The sequence below is a fragment of the Etheostoma cragini genome, chromosome 11 (genome assembly GCF_013103735.1).
Source record: "Etheostoma cragini isolate CJK2018 chromosome 11, CSU_Ecrag_1.0, whole genome shotgun sequence".
NCBI classification, from domain to species: Eukaryota; Metazoa; Chordata; class Actinopteri; order Perciformes; family Percidae; genus Etheostoma; species Etheostoma cragini.
Genome location: NC_048417.1, coordinates 5,042,516 through 5,060,910, shown reverse-complemented (window position 1 = coordinate 5,060,910; position 18,395 = coordinate 5,042,516). Strand labels below are relative to the sequence as shown.

At 40.7% G+C, this 18,395-nt stretch overlaps 1 protein-coding gene across 6 annotated transcripts in view; it reads right to left on the bottom strand.

Moving 5' to 3' along the window:
* The window catches only part of LOC117953091 (diacylglycerol kinase beta), a 107,753-nt gene that overhangs the window by 81,434 nt on the left and 7,924 nt on the right, over window positions 1-18,395 (bottom strand). For 2 of the 6 annotated variants that reach the window (XM_034885853.1, XM_034885857.1), the window contains exons 2-5: window positions 10,157-10,608; window positions 6,200-6,276; window positions 2,179-2,199; window positions 1,397-1,547 (exon numbers count right to left, since the gene is read on the bottom strand). In XM_034885853.1, coding sequence (XP_034741744.1) covers window positions 1,397-1,547; window positions 2,179-2,199; window positions 6,200-6,276; window positions 10,157-10,223 — 316 coding nt within the window. In that variant the 5' untranslated portion in view covers window positions 10,224-10,608. Of the gene's footprint in view, window positions 1-1,396; window positions 1,548-2,178; window positions 2,200-6,199; window positions 6,277-10,156; window positions 10,609-18,395 lie in introns of those variants that run through there. The other 4 variants (XM_034885856.1, XM_034885858.1, XM_034885854.1 and 1 more) reach the window with 3 other exon arrangements.

The window sequence follows — 18,395 nt, the reverse complement described above, 5'->3', positions numbered from 1 at the left end:
ACTAGCCATAAGTGGCATTTTACTTGCCCGTGTAATCGGGCAAAGCCTATATGCCACTATTTTCTGACAAAGCAATGAATAAGTTAATGGAGAAAGCAATTGTCACAGTAATTGCTAGTTCTAAAACTGCCCCCAGTGATTGCATCTTTGTTTGTTACACCTCAAGGATGCAAACAATGGGTTTTAGGGAATAACACTAAAAGCAAACTTTTGTTTGTATTCAAGAAAACTCTGTAGGGCGTCTTTAATTTTTGAGGTCTCCTTGAAGGCATGCATTTCTGCATTTATTAGATATTTCACAGTGAAGACCGACGAGAAGGGTGGCACAGAGAATGAAAGCTGAAACTTCACAAACTAAACTAACTGAGACACCATGAGTCTCAGCAGTGTTGCTACCCAAAGCAACATGCTGTCACTCATTTAGCCAGTCTTCATGTGTTGCCTCTTACTTTTACACGCAGAAATAGATTTCTAATTCAACAGTCCATCTGTCTCCTCAGCTGCTCTGCAGTGAGGCGCACACAGGCGGACGCCGGTGCCAGGGCCCACGCAGCACTCACATGGACGGACGGAGGCAGACACAGTTTACACCTGGAGCAAGGTGCAAACGATCTACAACACCTGAAGCTCTCTGTCTTCTGCTCTGGTCAGTGTGACGTCGTCGTGTAATCCACACTTGGTCAATTAAGCCTGTCTGTGTGCCTACTTGTCAAAGGGATGAAAAAGGCCAACTGCTCAAAGGTTTTGTGTCGTGTTGTGTTTTTGTCAAAATCACACAACAGGTTGCAAAGACCACAGCTGTGGCTACCAACTTTTACTGTGGCAACCATGACTCACACATATGATCTGCACCTGCATGAAAGTAGTATCATAAGTAAGTAGTCAGTCATCTTTGTTCAATCTTAAAGTGCACATATTGTGCTTATTTTCAGTTTCCGGGTCCAAGTCGGTTTCACTTATCCTGGGTATGGTACGCTGTATCAGATTTGCTATGAAAAACAGCATGTCACTGTTTTAGGAAAATGAAAGTCTTTTGGCAAAGTTCCCAGTTTCCTCTTCTTTTATTAATGTGCCTATTAATCATATATTCTGATAGGATGGTTTTTAGCTCCCTTGTGTCAGATTGTGTTCAATATCCAGACAATGTTTTACTCTGGGTTCTGGAGGGAAGTTGCTGTCTCAAAAGATTTCTGAGAAGATTTTGGATTACTTCAAAGTGAATTTGTATGGATCAAACAGCTAAGCAACTTCCATGGAGCAGATGTACACTGGATCATTCTTTGACAGGAGCAAAACCTGAAATGCACTTACATGAAAAGTCATGGATTGCAATTCTGTGAATGATGTGATCAGTAGTGTTAAATGATGCAACCATATAAAGTAAAAAACAGCCTACCCAGTAAGCTGGTTCCTGCACGAGACTGATCGGGAGAGCAGCCTCCTGTCTTGCTCTTGAAGGATGTGAAGAGGTGCTGACACAGCTCCTCTGGGATGTCGTTTTCCAGGTAAGTGGCCATAAAAAGCTGGAAGCCCTCGTAATCAATGGGCTGCATTGGGAAGGAAAGAGCAAATAGGTTAACAGAATTATTGAGGAAGTACTCTCATGAACGAAGCTTCCAACAACCATGGATGAACGGATTCATTTGGTAAAAAGAACAGGAGAAATGTGATGGACTTTTTGATTCAAGTTGATCTGCAGCCTTGATGGTGACATGCCAGTTTTCTGTAAATATTGTCAATAGATTTTATAGTGAGACGTTAAAGGTCAGTCTACTGACCACCACAGAACTCATTAAGGTTAGCAAGGGAAGACTGGAGATGCTGGAAGCTGCATCCAGATAACACATTTGAAGGCCCGATGGCTTAAAGGGAAAACAACGTAAAGAACACAACATAGACAGCAAAACATGTCATATTAACATTCCTGAGCTCCTTCCATTGACCTCCTGCAAAAGCACTCCACGCCCTCCCACAGCCATGTGGATGTGGCGGGTGCATAGCAGCGCTCAACTCAACTCAAAGACCCTATTAACTCTCGCCTTTTCCCCTCTGGCAGAGTGTCAGATCATCTGTAGCAGATAAGGCGGGGGTTATGTCATGTTAGTAGACAGAATGTGCATGCAGTCTGCCAACACAGACACCACACAGCATGCAAAGCCCAGGGGGGCCGAGGCTTACTTGGTTGAGAACGTCTTGCTTCTGTTTAACAGTTGGGACAACGAAGAGCAGAAGGATGGAGGGAGGGAGGTAAGAGTGAGGGAGGAATGGGTAGAAGAAGAGAAGGGGTTAGCTACTTTGTGTCGATGGCGGTGGCTAGGTTGTGGGGATGCACGATATGAGGAAAATGTCAAATTGCGATTATTTTGTCTGATGTTGCGATTACGATATGATTCACAATATTGGAGGGAACGGTACATTTTTTGCATCATTATTCTCATTTTCATTGAAACACAAATAAAACTGAGCAAAAGTTTGAGCTGAGCAAAAATGAGCAAAAATCTGTACCAATCAAAGATGTTTTCCTTTAGTCAGTATGATAGGACCAGGACATCTCTGCAGCACCATAATTCTTTATTCAGAATGGTTAGACACGTATTTAGCCATTAACTCACATCTGCACTCGCCTCACATCGGGTAGTGATATATGCTGCCAGAGTAAGAGGTGTTGGAGAAACAGAATTGGAAAACCTGCTGCCCTGAAGTCACCAGTTTGGCAACATTTGCCTTGTTCTGTAAACAAACAGCCTCAGCCATGGCATTTATGGATGCCAAATTATTATTTTTGAGGATGGTGAAGACATTTGAAAGGCATTTACTCTCCTTCTGATTAAGAAGAACTTGTTGCCTGCGGTTGAGTTTGTTAGTTTTAGGCTAGAGGATTGGGATTGGTTAAGGTTACTGTAAGGTAATCAGAGGTGGTGACTCTAAGAAACAATTTTTTTAACTTTCATTTTATATTTTTCCTTTATATTACACATTTTAAATTCTTTAGCTTTATATTCTGTTTGGTTTTGCGTTACTTTTGCGTTATTTTTGCTTAAGTTATTGTTATTCCATTTTAAATGATATACATAGATATACAAAAACAAAATACATAGGATACCCAACCCTAAAGTTTTAAAGTAGACTACTGAAATCCACTGAATGAGTTACAGGCTTCACTCAAATGTGTGGCAGTGCCGTGATTATTTAGAACAAGACAAAGTTAGAAGTTAGAATGTCTTATATTGCACAGTATATCACAAAGCAACCCTCTAAACATGCTTTCAAACTGCTTTATATTGACATTATTTTTATGTGACATCATTAATTATGCCAAAAAAACAGAGCACAGCCAATTGACAAAGATGCGTGACGGAGCCTTTTACCGCTGTGGAGGGAAACCCTGTGGGTACAACGTCTAGCCGTCGCCTCTCAGTGGCTCATCAATCACTGAGAGTGATGGTGGAGGTGCTGTTTGTTTGCTTATCTGTTCAATGGAGAAAACCCACACTGCTGGCAGTTTAAAGTGTCAATCATCGTTCTGTCATTTTAACTAATGAAGCTCAGAACAAATTCCTACATAAACTTCAACCACAACCATCTCTCCCTAAAACGATTCCTCTGTTAAGAGGTGTTCACTTTTCAGTACACCAACCAGAAATGGCCACGACATTCATGACCCAATCATAGCATGATATTTTGCTTTAAATGTCTTCTCTCCTTGCTATCAGCTGATTTTTCAGGCAAACGTGAAACCCTCCTCCTCCCTTATCACCTCTTGGCATTGTCAACCCCTCAAACTGACTTTCCGGCAGTCTGGTCCTACGTCAACCCACTCACTCCGAACTCGGAAAATACAGACGTTTGGGCAGTGGCTGTCCGCGTGTCACGCGATGAAAAAGGCACCCTTTGCCGTGTGTGTAGAACGTACCGGGAAGAGCAGCTTGTAGACGGGGTTTAGCGAGTGTTACAGCATGTAAGGGGGAAATTCTGCGTAGGGAGGTTGGTCAGGGTGGTGGATGGGGGAAACAAAGGACTTTCATCGAGATAGGGTTAGGGTTAAGGTTGGGGTTTGTGTCCCTCGTGTGTCCTTAACCGTCCCATTATTGCTGCGTGTCAGGGAAGCCACTTTCTTATTTAAACTGGTCTGTTATTCCTGCGTGTCATGGAACCGTAATCCCACCCACGACCTTTTCCTAAACCCAACCGTCGCGTTGCCGAGAGTCACAGAACCGTAAGCCCACCCACAAACTTTTCCTTAACCTAACAGTGTCAATATGACATGAAATGGTGTATGACGCCAAAGGTGATGAAATGTGCGTTATAAGACAATATATACTAACTATAGCATACTCCAACAACAACAAAGGACCCTTTTCTCCACCATCACCAGTGTCTAGGCTCCATCGGGGGGGAAATATGTCTGGCTTCTCTACCCCTTTATAATATTTTTAACAATGGAGTCTAATCCCCAAAGACTCTGTACATGTCTTATCATGCACCTGTACAATAAACAAAGTCTCTGCTGATTGAATTGTCCTCAGTCAGTTTTTTTTTAACTTCTTGAGAAGAGGCAGAGCCACACTTTGGCTAAAAATAAGCTAAATGAAAGCACAAAAGATAAGTCATAGTCTTCTTTTGTCTTTTGATTAATCTACAGCTGGCACAAGGGACTCACACAAACACACACACACACACACACACACACACACAGACACACACGCACACTGATGGATGGCAGATGGCCACGGTGGTCATCATGGCGCCAGGGGCCAGTGTGGTCTCAGAAAGACTACATGAACATTGAGTCTGGAGCCGATGGCGCCCAAAGTCCAGCCGGGCTGTTAGTCATGTCAACACAAACACTGCTAAGTGGAGGTGATAATAAAAAAGCGAGAGAGGGGTGAGGAAATGGGAAAATATAACATTCGCATGAAGAAGTCCGAGGTGCCAGGAGAAGGAAGAAATGAATCATGACGTATGATAACTGCCATTATCATAAAAATCATATGGTTGTATAGGCACAGCGCCAGTGGGGGAGGAATCAGATGTAAGATGTTTGGCCATCAATCGCTACCGCTGACGTATGAAATTAGTACATTCTTAAAACATTTTGACTCCGAGTGTTTGTCTGACCTCTAATGGCAATTACCAATCATGTGACCATCATGACAAAGACAAAATAAAAAAAGCAAAATAGGAAATTGAACTTACTTACTATATAAATCTGCCCACAACACATGCCTTAAATGTTCCACACAGGATCAACTCTGCCAGTTAGTAATTCTGATTACAAGCACTCAGAAAGTGAACAGAAACATCTTGAATGAAAGGTGTGCAATATGTTAGAGACAGAGAACGTGGAGCGAGATGAGCGTGAAAACTGAAAGAAAAAAAGCAAAGGAATTAGTGACGCTGTCCTAAGTTCAGGCGCGCTGAAGTCACTGTAGTCTACACCACAGCTGGAAGCTGATCTGCTGATCTGCTGACGTCAGGCGCCAAAGTTGATACTGAGGGTGTGACTCCACCATAGCCTTTATCAAAAAATGTGAGAGGGGAATGACTAAGCGTTCTGGCAATTGATATTACACTGAATCAGAGGAACTTAACAAGCATCAGATAACATCACACCATGTGTTTGTGTGTGACAGATTTGCCAGCGCACCAAAATCATGGTTGCAGCTGTTCCAGGGGTCCTGCTTACACCCTGCTACGCTCTACGGTGCCCTGCAAAGTCCTCCCACGTCCTGGTATGCTCTGCTGTGCCATGAAACTGCCTGCAGTGCCCTGCTAGGCCATGAACTACTATTTCTAATCACTGTTCCCTTATCTTATTTATTTTATTGTAACTGTTATTGCCACCATTCATCCCACCCCCAACCGGTCATCATCCACCACCTACCATGAGCCTGGGTCTGTCCGATGTTTCTCCCTAAAAGGGAGTTTTTCCTCAACACTGTTGCATTAAATGCTTGCTCTGGGGGGAATTACTATAATTAATATACCTTGTATATTATAGAGTGTGGTCTAGACCTACTCTATCTGTAAAGTGTCTCGAGATAACTCTTGTCATGATTTGATACCATAAATAAAATTGAATTTAAGTGAACTGAAAAGATAACAGCGGCAAAAAAGGAAACACACACACACGCACGCGCACACTCTCACGCACACACACACACACACACAAGACACACACACACACACACACACACACCTGCTCAGGATTGTATTTGGAAAGAATTCCTTCCCCGTGAAACTCCTCCAGCACATCCTTCAGCTTCTTTGTGGAATCTGAGGAGAGAAAAACAGAATTGTGTTAGTACATTCACTGCAATGCATTTGCTTTGATATACTTTAAAAAACCTTGCAACTACAGAGCAGAGTGTTTTTAAAGACAAGAAGGCTTTAAGTCCGGTGGCAATGCATTTCCTCAAGCTGCCTGTCTTTATAATCATATCCCTTAAGTCAAAATGTTCCTTTGAATAAAAACGCTTTCCCGAAACTGACGAAACATGCTGCATCTCATTAACGAATGTCCTGATAAATACTCATGTGTACCAGGAAGTGCTGCATCAGGGGAGGGGAGCCTGTGAGCCATTATGTTTGTGCAAAGTAAAAAGAGACATGGTGTCTTTCTCACGTTTAGATACTAATCCCATGTTTATGCGCGCGCACACACACACACACACACACACACACACACACACACACACACACACACACACACACACACTCACATAGAGCGCAGGTCCAACACTAACCGTGATGACCTCCTACGATCATCTGTCAAACAATTACATGGGACAAATAAATGCGTATGTGTGCATGGACAGATCTCCATTAGCTCCACCATCATTAGCACACACACTTATGCATGCACACGCTCAAGAACTGATTTCACCATTCATGGGAGCTCTTATTATCAACTACAGAGGACACTTCCCTTCATTATTTTTAGTGCTCAGCAGCTTTGCAGCCTGTAATGCTTTCCTATTTCTGTCCTGCTGCATTAGATGTCCACAATGACGAGAGAGAGAGAGAGAGAGAGAGAGAGAGAGAGAGAGAGAGAGAGAGAGAGAGAGAGAGAGAGCTCTTAGGTAAGATGAGAAACGTGATTAGAGAACATCCGCTGAAAGTCCACTCAGCTGCAACACTAGCCATATGCATGATGGGGTTAGTTTTTGACAAGCATGAGTCACCGTCAGATGCATTCAATTCCCCAGGATTGTATGAGTTAATACACTTATGGACTGATAATTAATCAACTACTTTGATTATCCATTCAAACTTCATGTCATCACCTGGTTTCCTTGTTGCTTTTCTGTTTTATATGATTGCGGGTTGAACATACTTGAGTTTTGAATGGTTGACTAAGCACAAATATTTTAATGAGGTCATCTGGATAAATTAAATAGTTACTCCAATTGAACTAAAAAAAAAGTAATCTACAGATCAATCCCTATTGAAAATCATACAGAGCTGCTTTACAAAAAGCAACCAAGACAGCTCAAACTTGTGTGTGCAGTGGATTAAAAGGTTAAACATTATTCTCACTGTCAATATACCTTTTGATCATTTCTTTGATCAATCAAAGTCAGAAACCAATGAAAAATGTCCATCACATGTTCCGAAAGTCTGAGCTGACATCTTAACAGTTAAGACCTTTGCACACCCAAGTTTATTGCTTATTATTCATTATTACTATCCTTACAGTTGCAAAGCTGGACATATAAATTGTTTCTGCTTGATAAATAACTATTTTATAAGTTATAAGTAATTATCTAAATGAATGTTGATTCATTTCTGCTCAACCAATCAACCAACCAACCGATCAATTAATTAACAAATAACTTCAGCTCTAACTTGATTATATTAGAGTTGCAGCTGAGGATCATATTCATTCCTAATTAACCTGCTGATTTCCTATATTATATATTATATAACATATTTTCTCATATGTCTCAGAGCCCACAGTTGACATTTTGTTACGTTGGTTTTGTCTGACCAACAGTACAAAACACAAAAATAGGAAGTTTATGAATCTTACAACACAAAAATACCCTTCTTACTCAAACATCACTCAAACTCATACTCGGACATTTGAGAAGAAAGAACCAGTTCTCAAATGCATAATCCATAACCCAAGTGGTTGTGATCAATTGATGAACTAATGGTTTCAGGTCTTTTTGATTATATGGCTTATTAATGACACTAGCCCTTGCCCAATAGTCCTGCTCCCTCACCTCCTGTTATCTCCACAGCCAGTGTCCTTCATTAAGTCCTTGATTGATTGGCTGGTGACACACGAGCCTTTCTGTCTTTCCGGTCCTCACCATCGGTAAAAATGATATCTCCCAGCAAGCAGGAGCATTCCCAGCATGCACATTAATCATGTTTCGATTATAGTCTCCATACCGCGACCTGGCTCATAAACCAAAAACCCTGCTTGACCACAGCGACAACTATTTAAAAGTTGAGGATTAGGACTAGAATAGTTTCGACTTTGTGCCAAGCAGCACTTTCTTATTATTTGTAGCTTACACTGTATGTAGGCCTGATCCTGAAGGCAAGGGACAAACAAAAGAGGGATCTCCAAAACTACAGCAAAGATCCTCTCCTCCACAGACATTCATCCACTGCAGGTAAACACTAAACTCCACGTCTCCCCACAATGTCACTTTTATGTTTTTTTGGCAAATCACAAAGGACTTTCCAATGTTATTCTCATTTGGATTCAAAAACTACACAAATAATATAAACATTTATACAAATATTAAAACATATGTCAAATATGTTTTGCACGTGGCTCAGTGTCAGAAATAAGACACAGTGACGCCATAGACTTGACCATTGAAGTCAATTAGAAGCACTTTCCTGCTGATCGTTAACGTAGATGTGATGTGAGCAACCTGTCTGAAAAGTTGTAAGTCTTCTCACAGTGGTGGCGAGAGAAATCTGTTCGTGGATCGGGTTACTTCAAAGGAATTCACTTGCCACATACCAAAGTATTTCCAATCCATCAAAACGTTGCTGAAATATATTTGTTCCGATGCGTTCATGGACTCTCTATGGGCATCTCCCTTGGCTGTATACATCCACGTCCTCCCTTGGTAAGACATAAGATAAAGCCACAACCATACAGTATGGATCCACAGACGTGTGTGCTCACCACACATAGGTTTAAGTAGACAAAAGTCAAGACCATCATTTTGGTAATCTCTTCATAGTGGTTAAAACCTTCTCTCTAGTCAATGACAGTCTGACCTGCTGTGGTTTTATTTCTTACGGGTCTATAAAACAATCATTATGCATGATTGGCTAAATCCTCAACCGCATAGCTTGCATGAGAGAGTAACACTCTACACATGCCCAGGTGCAGGAGGACAGATGCTCTTTTGACTAACAAATGTGGTTGTTAGCAATGGAAGAGGTGGGCTCATCCACAACGTGACACCAAACACTCACTGAAGTCCTGCTCTAATGTTTGCTCTCCCTTGGGTTTTACAATGATTTTGTAACATGCTTGTTGTCATACATACATTATACTTTCATGCAATGTAGAAAGTGAAACGATGAGCTGATAATGGAAAAATAGATGACTTGACACATTTGGACCAAGACAAGCGGGAAAAGGAAGATGTTAAATAATTACATTTTCAATTTATTGAATTGACTGAAGGTAAAGGAAAAAAACGTTATTTTTTGACAATTACATTTAAATCTAAATGAATGTGTTATTCATTGGCTGCAAATGCACGTGCGTGCACACACACACACACACACTCAAACAAGCACTCACACAGACACGCACACACACACACACACATGCGTACATACACACACACATCATTAGAGTAAATGAAAATGAAAATAAACAGTGAAAAGAAATTTTCAAGAGAATCGAAAAATGCAAATTCTGTTTTCTTCTTTTTATGTTTTTTTCTGAAAAAAAGGAGACAGCATGAATATCTGTCATCTCACTTGACATTGAACCACAGAAACTAGATTCAACTTAAACATTAAATATCATGGCTGTATACAGCTACATACTTCTGGGACACTATACCTGGCCCTAACAAAACCAACTCATCATCCACAACACGATCTCCAACACTCCCCAAAGAACAAAAACACATGTGGAACCCTCAGATTCAAACACGTGGGTACTCACACTCGCTGTATTGTTGCAGCTGGGTGAACTCAGCTGGGTTCAGACAGACCCAGCTCCCGTCTCCCATGCTGCCTGAAGCCAGGGGCGGGGCTCTGCGTCCGGGAGTGTGTCGGTCCACGAGTGGCGCTTGGGGATTGATGGTTATCCTCTTGTCGAGCTGTGTAACGAGGCTGAGGCAAAGAGGTTTTGGGATGTCATCTCTGCCATTTTACAGCAAGCACCGTGCGATCACACAGGAGGTGGAGAGTTGAAATAACTGAGGCCACACGGGTAGTGTTTTCTATTGCTGAGGCACTCAAATGTTGAATTTGTCACTTTGAGTTCCAAAATAAAAAAACAAAAAAGACGTATGGGGATTGTCTGTCAATGTAACTAACTAGGCCTACTCCTCTTGACTCAGAGATGGCACAAGATTACTCAGGACGTCAGCAACAAAAAACACCTTCTCTGACCTGCAGAGAGAGAGAGAGAGAGAGAGAGAGAGAGAGAGAGAGAGAGAGAGAGAGAGAGAGAGAGAGAGAGAGAGAGAAACAAGCAGAGGAAAAAGGCAAAATGGAAATTAAGGTGATCAACATTCTCTGGACTGTAAGAAATATGAAATCTATGAACATTTTATATCAGTAGTCACAGCAGAAGAATCTGTTACTCAAGTCCGTAAGTCATTTAACAGCTATAAAGAGAAATAGGAGGAGGGTGATTGTAGAAGAAGAGGGACAAGGGAAAGAGGCAGAGAGAAGGATGACAGCAACATATGAACAAAAGGAGATTTACAGCAGAAAGGGAGGTGGAGAGTGACCACTGAGGAGCAGAAAAACTGCTAACTAAGGGGAAAGGTGCTTGGACTGTCATCCAATCCCTGGTCTGAATTTACAGTTTCAATCTTGTGCACGTTAATGTAGTAACCCTTTCTTCATGTCCGAACGCAATTCACTTCTACAGCTGAAAAAAACCTTGAAAACTGAAACAACACACATCAAAGTAAGCGGAAAATACATGAATGTGTTAACAGAGAAGAGGAAGGATTAAATAAACTTGTGCTTCTTCTTTTTTGGATAGATTGCTCCCCAGACACTCTGTAGCTGTCCACTGCTACTTATGCAGAGATTGAATTCTGGAACGTTGAGTACGTTCACACGCATATGAATATTCCACTATTACTCCAAATATGACAATATTCCTAATTTGGTACAGGTCATGTAAACAGCATATTCCGGTTGCCTATCCCAAATAATTCCTTTTTACGAAAGAGCATTTTCTGCTTAAGACATGGGGGATATTCTGGTATTATTCGGGTTCTAAAGGAATTCTTTGGAAATGTCAACTGTGCATTTGGAATATGTGTCTCAATCATAAACAGTATGGACACAGCGACCATAGTCTTCGTTAGAGACCAGTGAAGTCAATTGATGGCTGGGCGTGTTGCGCAGCCTCAAACTGATCTTGACGACATAGGTGTGAAGTGGGCAACCTGTCTGATATGCGTAAGTCTTCTGGTAGCTGTACCAAGAAAATCTGGATCAGTCAGACTGTTGCCACATACCGAGGTATTTCCAATCCATCAAAACGTTGCTGAAATGGTGCACACAAATGATTTTTAAAGAAAGTTTTTTTCTTTTACAATTTTTCAACTGGGTCTGCACTCATGGCACAGAGATGTTGGTTAAGGCTTTATACATTACATTTAATGCTGCACTACAGTTCACTGTCATTTCTGTTTTTCTTTGTGCACGCTGGTTCATTGTAAAAAATATATATATTTAATGTTATAAATTGCATCTGTGCTCTTCTTATAAATCCAATGGTGAAGACTTAACAGCAGTTAAGAGAGGCACGGCACTTTTGGCTTAAAGTTGCCTTTGAAAAGAACAGGTGTCCGTTGTAAAGGTGTAAAATATCACCTGGAGGATGCGATTTTGGGTCCAGTAAGGATCCTCGCTTCGGTAAGCCTGCTTTGGTAAGTTGGAGCTGAGAGGATTTTCCTAGTGCAGTAGCATTTCGTGGCCTCAATATATATATTTTTTATTTTTTTCTGTGATCCTTCCGGGGTGCCGTACTTTTTGATTGATGCCAGAGTAAAAAAGCTTCAAAAACGTCAGAAAAAGTGGCAGTAAAGGTAAAAAAAAATATTGGGGAAAGCGACAAAAGTGTTGAAAAAGACGACCAAAACGTTCAAAAAAAGCATTCATTTTACGTTTTGAATAGTTGTGGTTTATGGGTAAGAAAGCACAAGGGATAAGTTACTAGGGAGAGTAAGTTTGGTGGGGATGGTGGATGGGTCAAACACAAGACTTTCACCCCGGTCTTCTTCTCCTGCGTGGCACCTTTACTAAAGTTGCTTTCTTCTTCAACCATCCCATTATTCTCGTGTGTCACAGAAGCGTAAGCCACCCACAACCTTTTCCTTAACATAACCACATCAAAAGGGACGCCAATAGTCCTGACCAAGCACGTTTAGATAAGACACTAAAGGAGACTTTTAGCGACAAAGGCACCTGACCAAGCGTCCGTGTGTTACGAGATGGAAGTGACAATGTTGAGAAATTAAACCTCACCTGATAAGGAAACAAGGATGCTTTTAGACCCATTACTAAAAACGGGGTAGCGGTGCACTTCAGCCTCTTGAACTTTTTCATTCAATTTTTCATTTACCAAATCTTTTTTTTATCCGTTTAATTGATTAAAAATAATGAAGGAACTTTTAAAGATGAACCATTACCTTCGAACCTGCTCTAATTCAAAAACAAAGGCGAGAAAACCATTTAGATGAGGATCACCAGAAGCTTTTATCACACATGCCTCTCAGGGCTTCTGTAGATATGGTTTAGACTACTGATGATAAAGTGACCTACAATATTTAAATATAAAAATACATGTAGCCACATGTGGTTAAATGCCTACATGTTGTCCATATTATAACTACCTAAACATAAAAGGTTTGGTGGATCATGGATGCATGGATCATTTTCGAGTCAGTGTATTTCTAAATACTGTCCATCTCTGTAGTTTGTCATGTGAGAACAGATCTGCATGATTTGACTGTGGTCTGTTTGTGAAAACGGTTTGCATAGAAGAGACATATAGAAAAGGGTTGTATAGACACGCACACCAGAACTGGGATGGACCATGTGGCATCACAGACAAACTCTCAATAGAAAACTCTCTGATGTAGATGTCTCTACATCAACAACAACTGCCTTTTAAGGCTGTTTTCTCTCAACGGAAAGTAATCCTATTAAAAGATTTAATAGCAACAGTGTTTTCATCTGTCTGTCAATACTGTCTGACTCTCTTCCTGTGGCATTTCTATAACTGGCAGTTGGTTTCAGTTGAACATTATGTATGAACTGAAAACTAAACTTATAGCACCCAAGTTTAGTTTTCAGTTTAACTGACATTAGTCAGGTTTTTCAAAAATCTGCAAAAAAGAGAAGAAAAAAAAGAGAGTTTTCTTCCCACTACCGTCATGAGAATATTAAGAGTTAGTTCATGGAGAATAACAGTTAGTGGCGGGAAATTCGACCCACAGGAGAATCTTTCAGTCCCAAAAACATAACAGCGGTTTAAAACACATTAGTCTATATCCTTGCTGGTCCAATTCCGGGATTGCACTGTTGCCGCTAGAAAATTACTTATTTAGGGACCGTTTGGTATTTATGGAATGGACTACTAAAGGGAAAATAGGAGAGGGTCATGTCTTTTTATGTGTTGAATTTTTTACCTAGTGTGCTCAAATGGTCACAATGCTTTATTGTTTTATTTCATGTGAATACTAGTTTACTAGGAAACTAACTTAGTACTTGAAGTAATGCAGTAATACAGGAAGTGTGCATTTAGTTCCATACTTTTTGTGTTTTCACAACAATATTGGTGAGTGGGCTGTGATGTGTAAGATGAGAAAGCAGCGGTTACGTTACGTATGTCATGGCTGTATAAAAACAATGGGTGTCTGTACATCTTTGCCAAGCATAAACCAGAACAGAAGGCAACAATAAATTGTTGGGGAGGGTCATAGAAAAATGTATTTTTAGTGAATGGGGGGGTCTGTTTTGACTAAAGATCCCCAAAACTCCTCCAGTAGCCCCTTGAATGAAAAAGCACCACCAAAGACAATTCTGATTGGTTTAAACCAGCGCTTGTTTTCCTCCCATCCCTGAATGCCGTGTGGACTAGCCAGACCCTCCTTCAACTTGCTTTGGAGGATGGTCTGGAAAAGAGAGACTAAAAACATGTTAAAGGAGAATTCCAGTCACTTTCAACATGCAGGTCTGTTGTTTGTAAATTTGGATGTATGCGTTTCTGTCACATTCTGTCACACGCAGTCAGATTCGCTGTGTTCACTCGGAAGGAATCATTGCACATGGTTAGGCACTTGTAATTACATTTTGAACACGTTAAGAGCCTAAAAACACATTTAAAACTGTATACATCTGTTGGGTGTCAACTTCAGCAGGAGGATAACTCAGTGTAGGCAGCACCGATTGGTTTAGCTTTTCTCTCTACTGACAGCACTCAAAGTTCTGAAACAACCGAGCTAATTCTCCTTTAGACGTACACAGTTGGTGTTTAGGCACCAAAACTACTTAGCTAAGTTTAAAAAAAAAAAGATTGTGGTTTGTGTTCAAATCAGACGTTGCTTAATTTACGCACCCAGAACGTCATAGAGCTTTGTTTGTTGTTCTTTTTTTTTTTTTTTTACTTGCGGTTTACTTTTATTTTCTAACGGGACACAAAACAACCTTGCCTTTTTTTATTAGTATTATTCATATGCAGGGTCAAAAGGTTACACACACACACACACAATCATAATACCACCAACTGCAAAAAAGTATATAATAATTTATTAAAATATATAAATATAAATTAAGCAAAAAGTGTTAGTTTTTGGTTTGTTTCTATGTTCTATGTTTCTATTCCATGTTCTCCTTTAACTGTACACCATCAACCGAGCTTTAAAAGCCGGCGGTGTTCTTAATTTATATCCTCTCTCTTTATCAGCTGCTCTCCTTTCTCCCGGTCTACATTCTCAACAGCTGCAGCACTAATGGACTACACATGTTTTGTGATGCTACCAACGCAAAAACGCAACAAAGGGGAGATCTACATGTATACACTGTGAGAGGGTGACAGGGCAACAGAGAGAGAAGCACGTGCCAATCAAGCGAACGGGGCCTCCCCTCTGTGCAGAGAGGGATTCTGTTTTGCTCACAAGGTTGCCTGGCAACTATGACGTCAATGGAGTGCACGACAAAGAGAAGCACCGTGACGGAGACACACAGAGAGGAAACGTGCAACAGATGTAACTACATCAATTTTGGACATACGTCCTCAGTGTGTTTTCTGCTTTAACCACAAACCATGTTTTATTCAACCACAGAAAAGATCTAATCACAATGTTTGCTTAAAATCAGTTACGCGTGGAAAACTTAGGCAATCCTGTAAAAACAATTTAACGGTGCACAGTAAATGAGTATAAAGAACAACTGACTATACTCTTATCTCATTCATTTAAAATGCATGTTTGATGCTTTCATATGTCAACCCTGTTACTAACTTTGGCTTGGAGACCTAATTTACCTGTTGGGCTACCCTGGAAATCCAGAGTTCTCGCAAGAGCCCAATTTGAATTTGCTCAGCGAGTTACTCAGGCATCGAGTAATGCTGCTCATTAACTATGTCCTTCTAGCCGAGCTGCACCAATCACATTGGTGTATTTGATATAGGTGGGCCAGCACATGACAGCACTGCAACTTCAAGGTCATTAGAAAACATTGCAAAATGGCTACAGGTGAAACCAGTTGGTTGAAATGGCTTTGGTTGCTACAAAGAACGACTTAGACTTGGCTTTTTATCTAAAAGAGAAACATAAGACGGTGCTCGAATCTTTCCTTAGCAAGAAGGACATTTTTTCTCTTTTGCCGACCGGACACAACAAGAGTTTCTACCATTTAAAAGTTAACTCCGCTGGTAGCTAAGTGTATGGGGCTTAGCAAAAAGTTGTGATTGGTCGTAGTGTTATTCAGTTGCGTGCAGTGAGATTTAAAAATGCATGCTTGGTGCCAGACCCCTTAATCTTTTGGATTTGGGTCTGGATTTCCAGGCTATTGTTGGGCCACAGACCAAAGAAAGTGACACCACACAAAATAGCACTCAGGCCGACCGCAATGAGATGTAGCTCATTGTAACGCTAGATTTGGTTTATCAAAGACGCTAGCAAAATGGTATTCTGTTGACTATACCTAAGATAACAGGAAGCTGAGGGTTGACCATTTATTTACCATTCACCCTTTGAGGACAAAAGACGCACAAGTCCAAGCAATGTTTGAGAACATTTTTACTCAAAAAGCAATATTACAAAATGTCATTTAAGACATCTATTTTCTACTGTAATCATATTTTTACATTAAATTTGTGAACTCATTCCAAGCACCAAAATAACTGAGTGTAGGTTGAATTATTTGCCGAGCTGAAACAATTTTGAGCGTCACTATACAGAAAGCTGAGCTTGTTGTGAATAATTTGATATGTAACACATGGGTATCAGATTAAATGTGAATGCTCTTAAAAGGAGAATTTAAGAAGATGTCTAAAAATGTCCTGACCTTAGAGGGTTAAATCCAGTTCAACACACCACTCCAGTCTGCTGCACATTCACCACCAAGAGGTGTTCCAAGACATAAGCCATGTTGAGAGAGCAGCACTGCCAAATTAGGATACTGATGATGATTACAGTGATTACACTGAAGACGAAAGGAGGTAAACAGAAACCAGAGCTCTGACATAATTATGTCCCCAGAGGAAGCGTGGAGAGCTGATCCATAGTCAGTCCAGCCAGCGGAGTGGAGCCCAACGTTGGCAGTGCATTTTATGCCAACCTTACACCATATGACTTTTCATGTGATACCACTGTTTTATTATACTGGAATGAAAACATGAGAATCTTGCTAGGGATGGTGGGCAATCATTTGGTATAAGGCGGTCATACAACTCAGTCCGAGCTGTCTTAATAGTCTTGACAAAATCAATTAATCAAATAATATTATTCTAAGTTTTAAGTCTTGGTAGTGAAGTCTTTGCAAAATCGTATAGTCTGTTATTTAAATTGTAGGGATATTATGACAGATTGTCTTTAGACGTGAGAGGGTGTCAGACTTTAGTCTTTTCAACGTCTTTTTAGAGGAATAAGTGTAAAACTGGAAGCAAAATGCCGGACAGAATGCTTCTAACTGACGTTTCCCTACAGAGAGCAGAGCAGGATGCTGCGGGCAAGGCAGGCCCTTGCTACAGGAAGAGTGTCGAAGTCCTGATAGCAGAAGGAGCAGCAGCAGCAGCAGCAGCAGCGAAGCTCTCAACACGCTCTGTGAGCGTATCTGTTGCAGGAAGCTGAAGGACTGTGTGACCATACGATTGAGTGGATGCCAACAGCAGCTTTTCTGTGTCAAACATCAGTCATTTTCAGCACTCAGATAATCGTCATGATTCATGCATTTGCTAAATATAGACCTCCCGCTAGAACTGGGTCGATAGCTTACTGAGCAACTTTAGAAACCTAAATTTCAAGCCTTAATTTGCACCTGCATTATGTGGCAGCTTCTCCTCAAACATTGTAATTGTTGGTTATGTTTTTGTTGTATCAGCTTTTGGTGCAAGTTCTCCAGACAAAAAGGACTAAAATAATGCCTCAAATCAGTACTGACACAAACCTTCAGCCTGCAATCGTGCCTGCGAGACCAAACCTATATGTAAATGTTTGTAATGGGGAAGACGAGTCACACACATAACAGAAAGTGCCATACCCCTTCACAGACTTTCATTACCGCCTGGTGAAAGATGACAAGTGAAGGTGGAGTCAACTGACAAGAAGTGAGGTCAGAAAATTAACAGGAATCTTACAACAAAAAAAATCGAGTACACTAATTATCTTATGGTAGGCCCAAGTGTTCATAACAACACACAGATGAAAATGCTCTCCAAGCGCTCAACAACTATAACTGAAGCCCCCCCGGGTGCTACACAAATACCAACATCTCAACTGGAAAGCTACCTACTCAAAACTTTTTAATATCTAGGTATTTTAATTGATGACGGTCTTAGTTTTAAAGGACATGTTGAACAACTGGTTAAGAAACTGAGACTGAAAATTGGCTTTTACTAGAAAAGCCAATTTAGAAATAGGCTATGTTTTTCTTTCAACGCAAAAAGGAAACTTGTAGCTGCAACATTTACACCCATTTTGGATTAT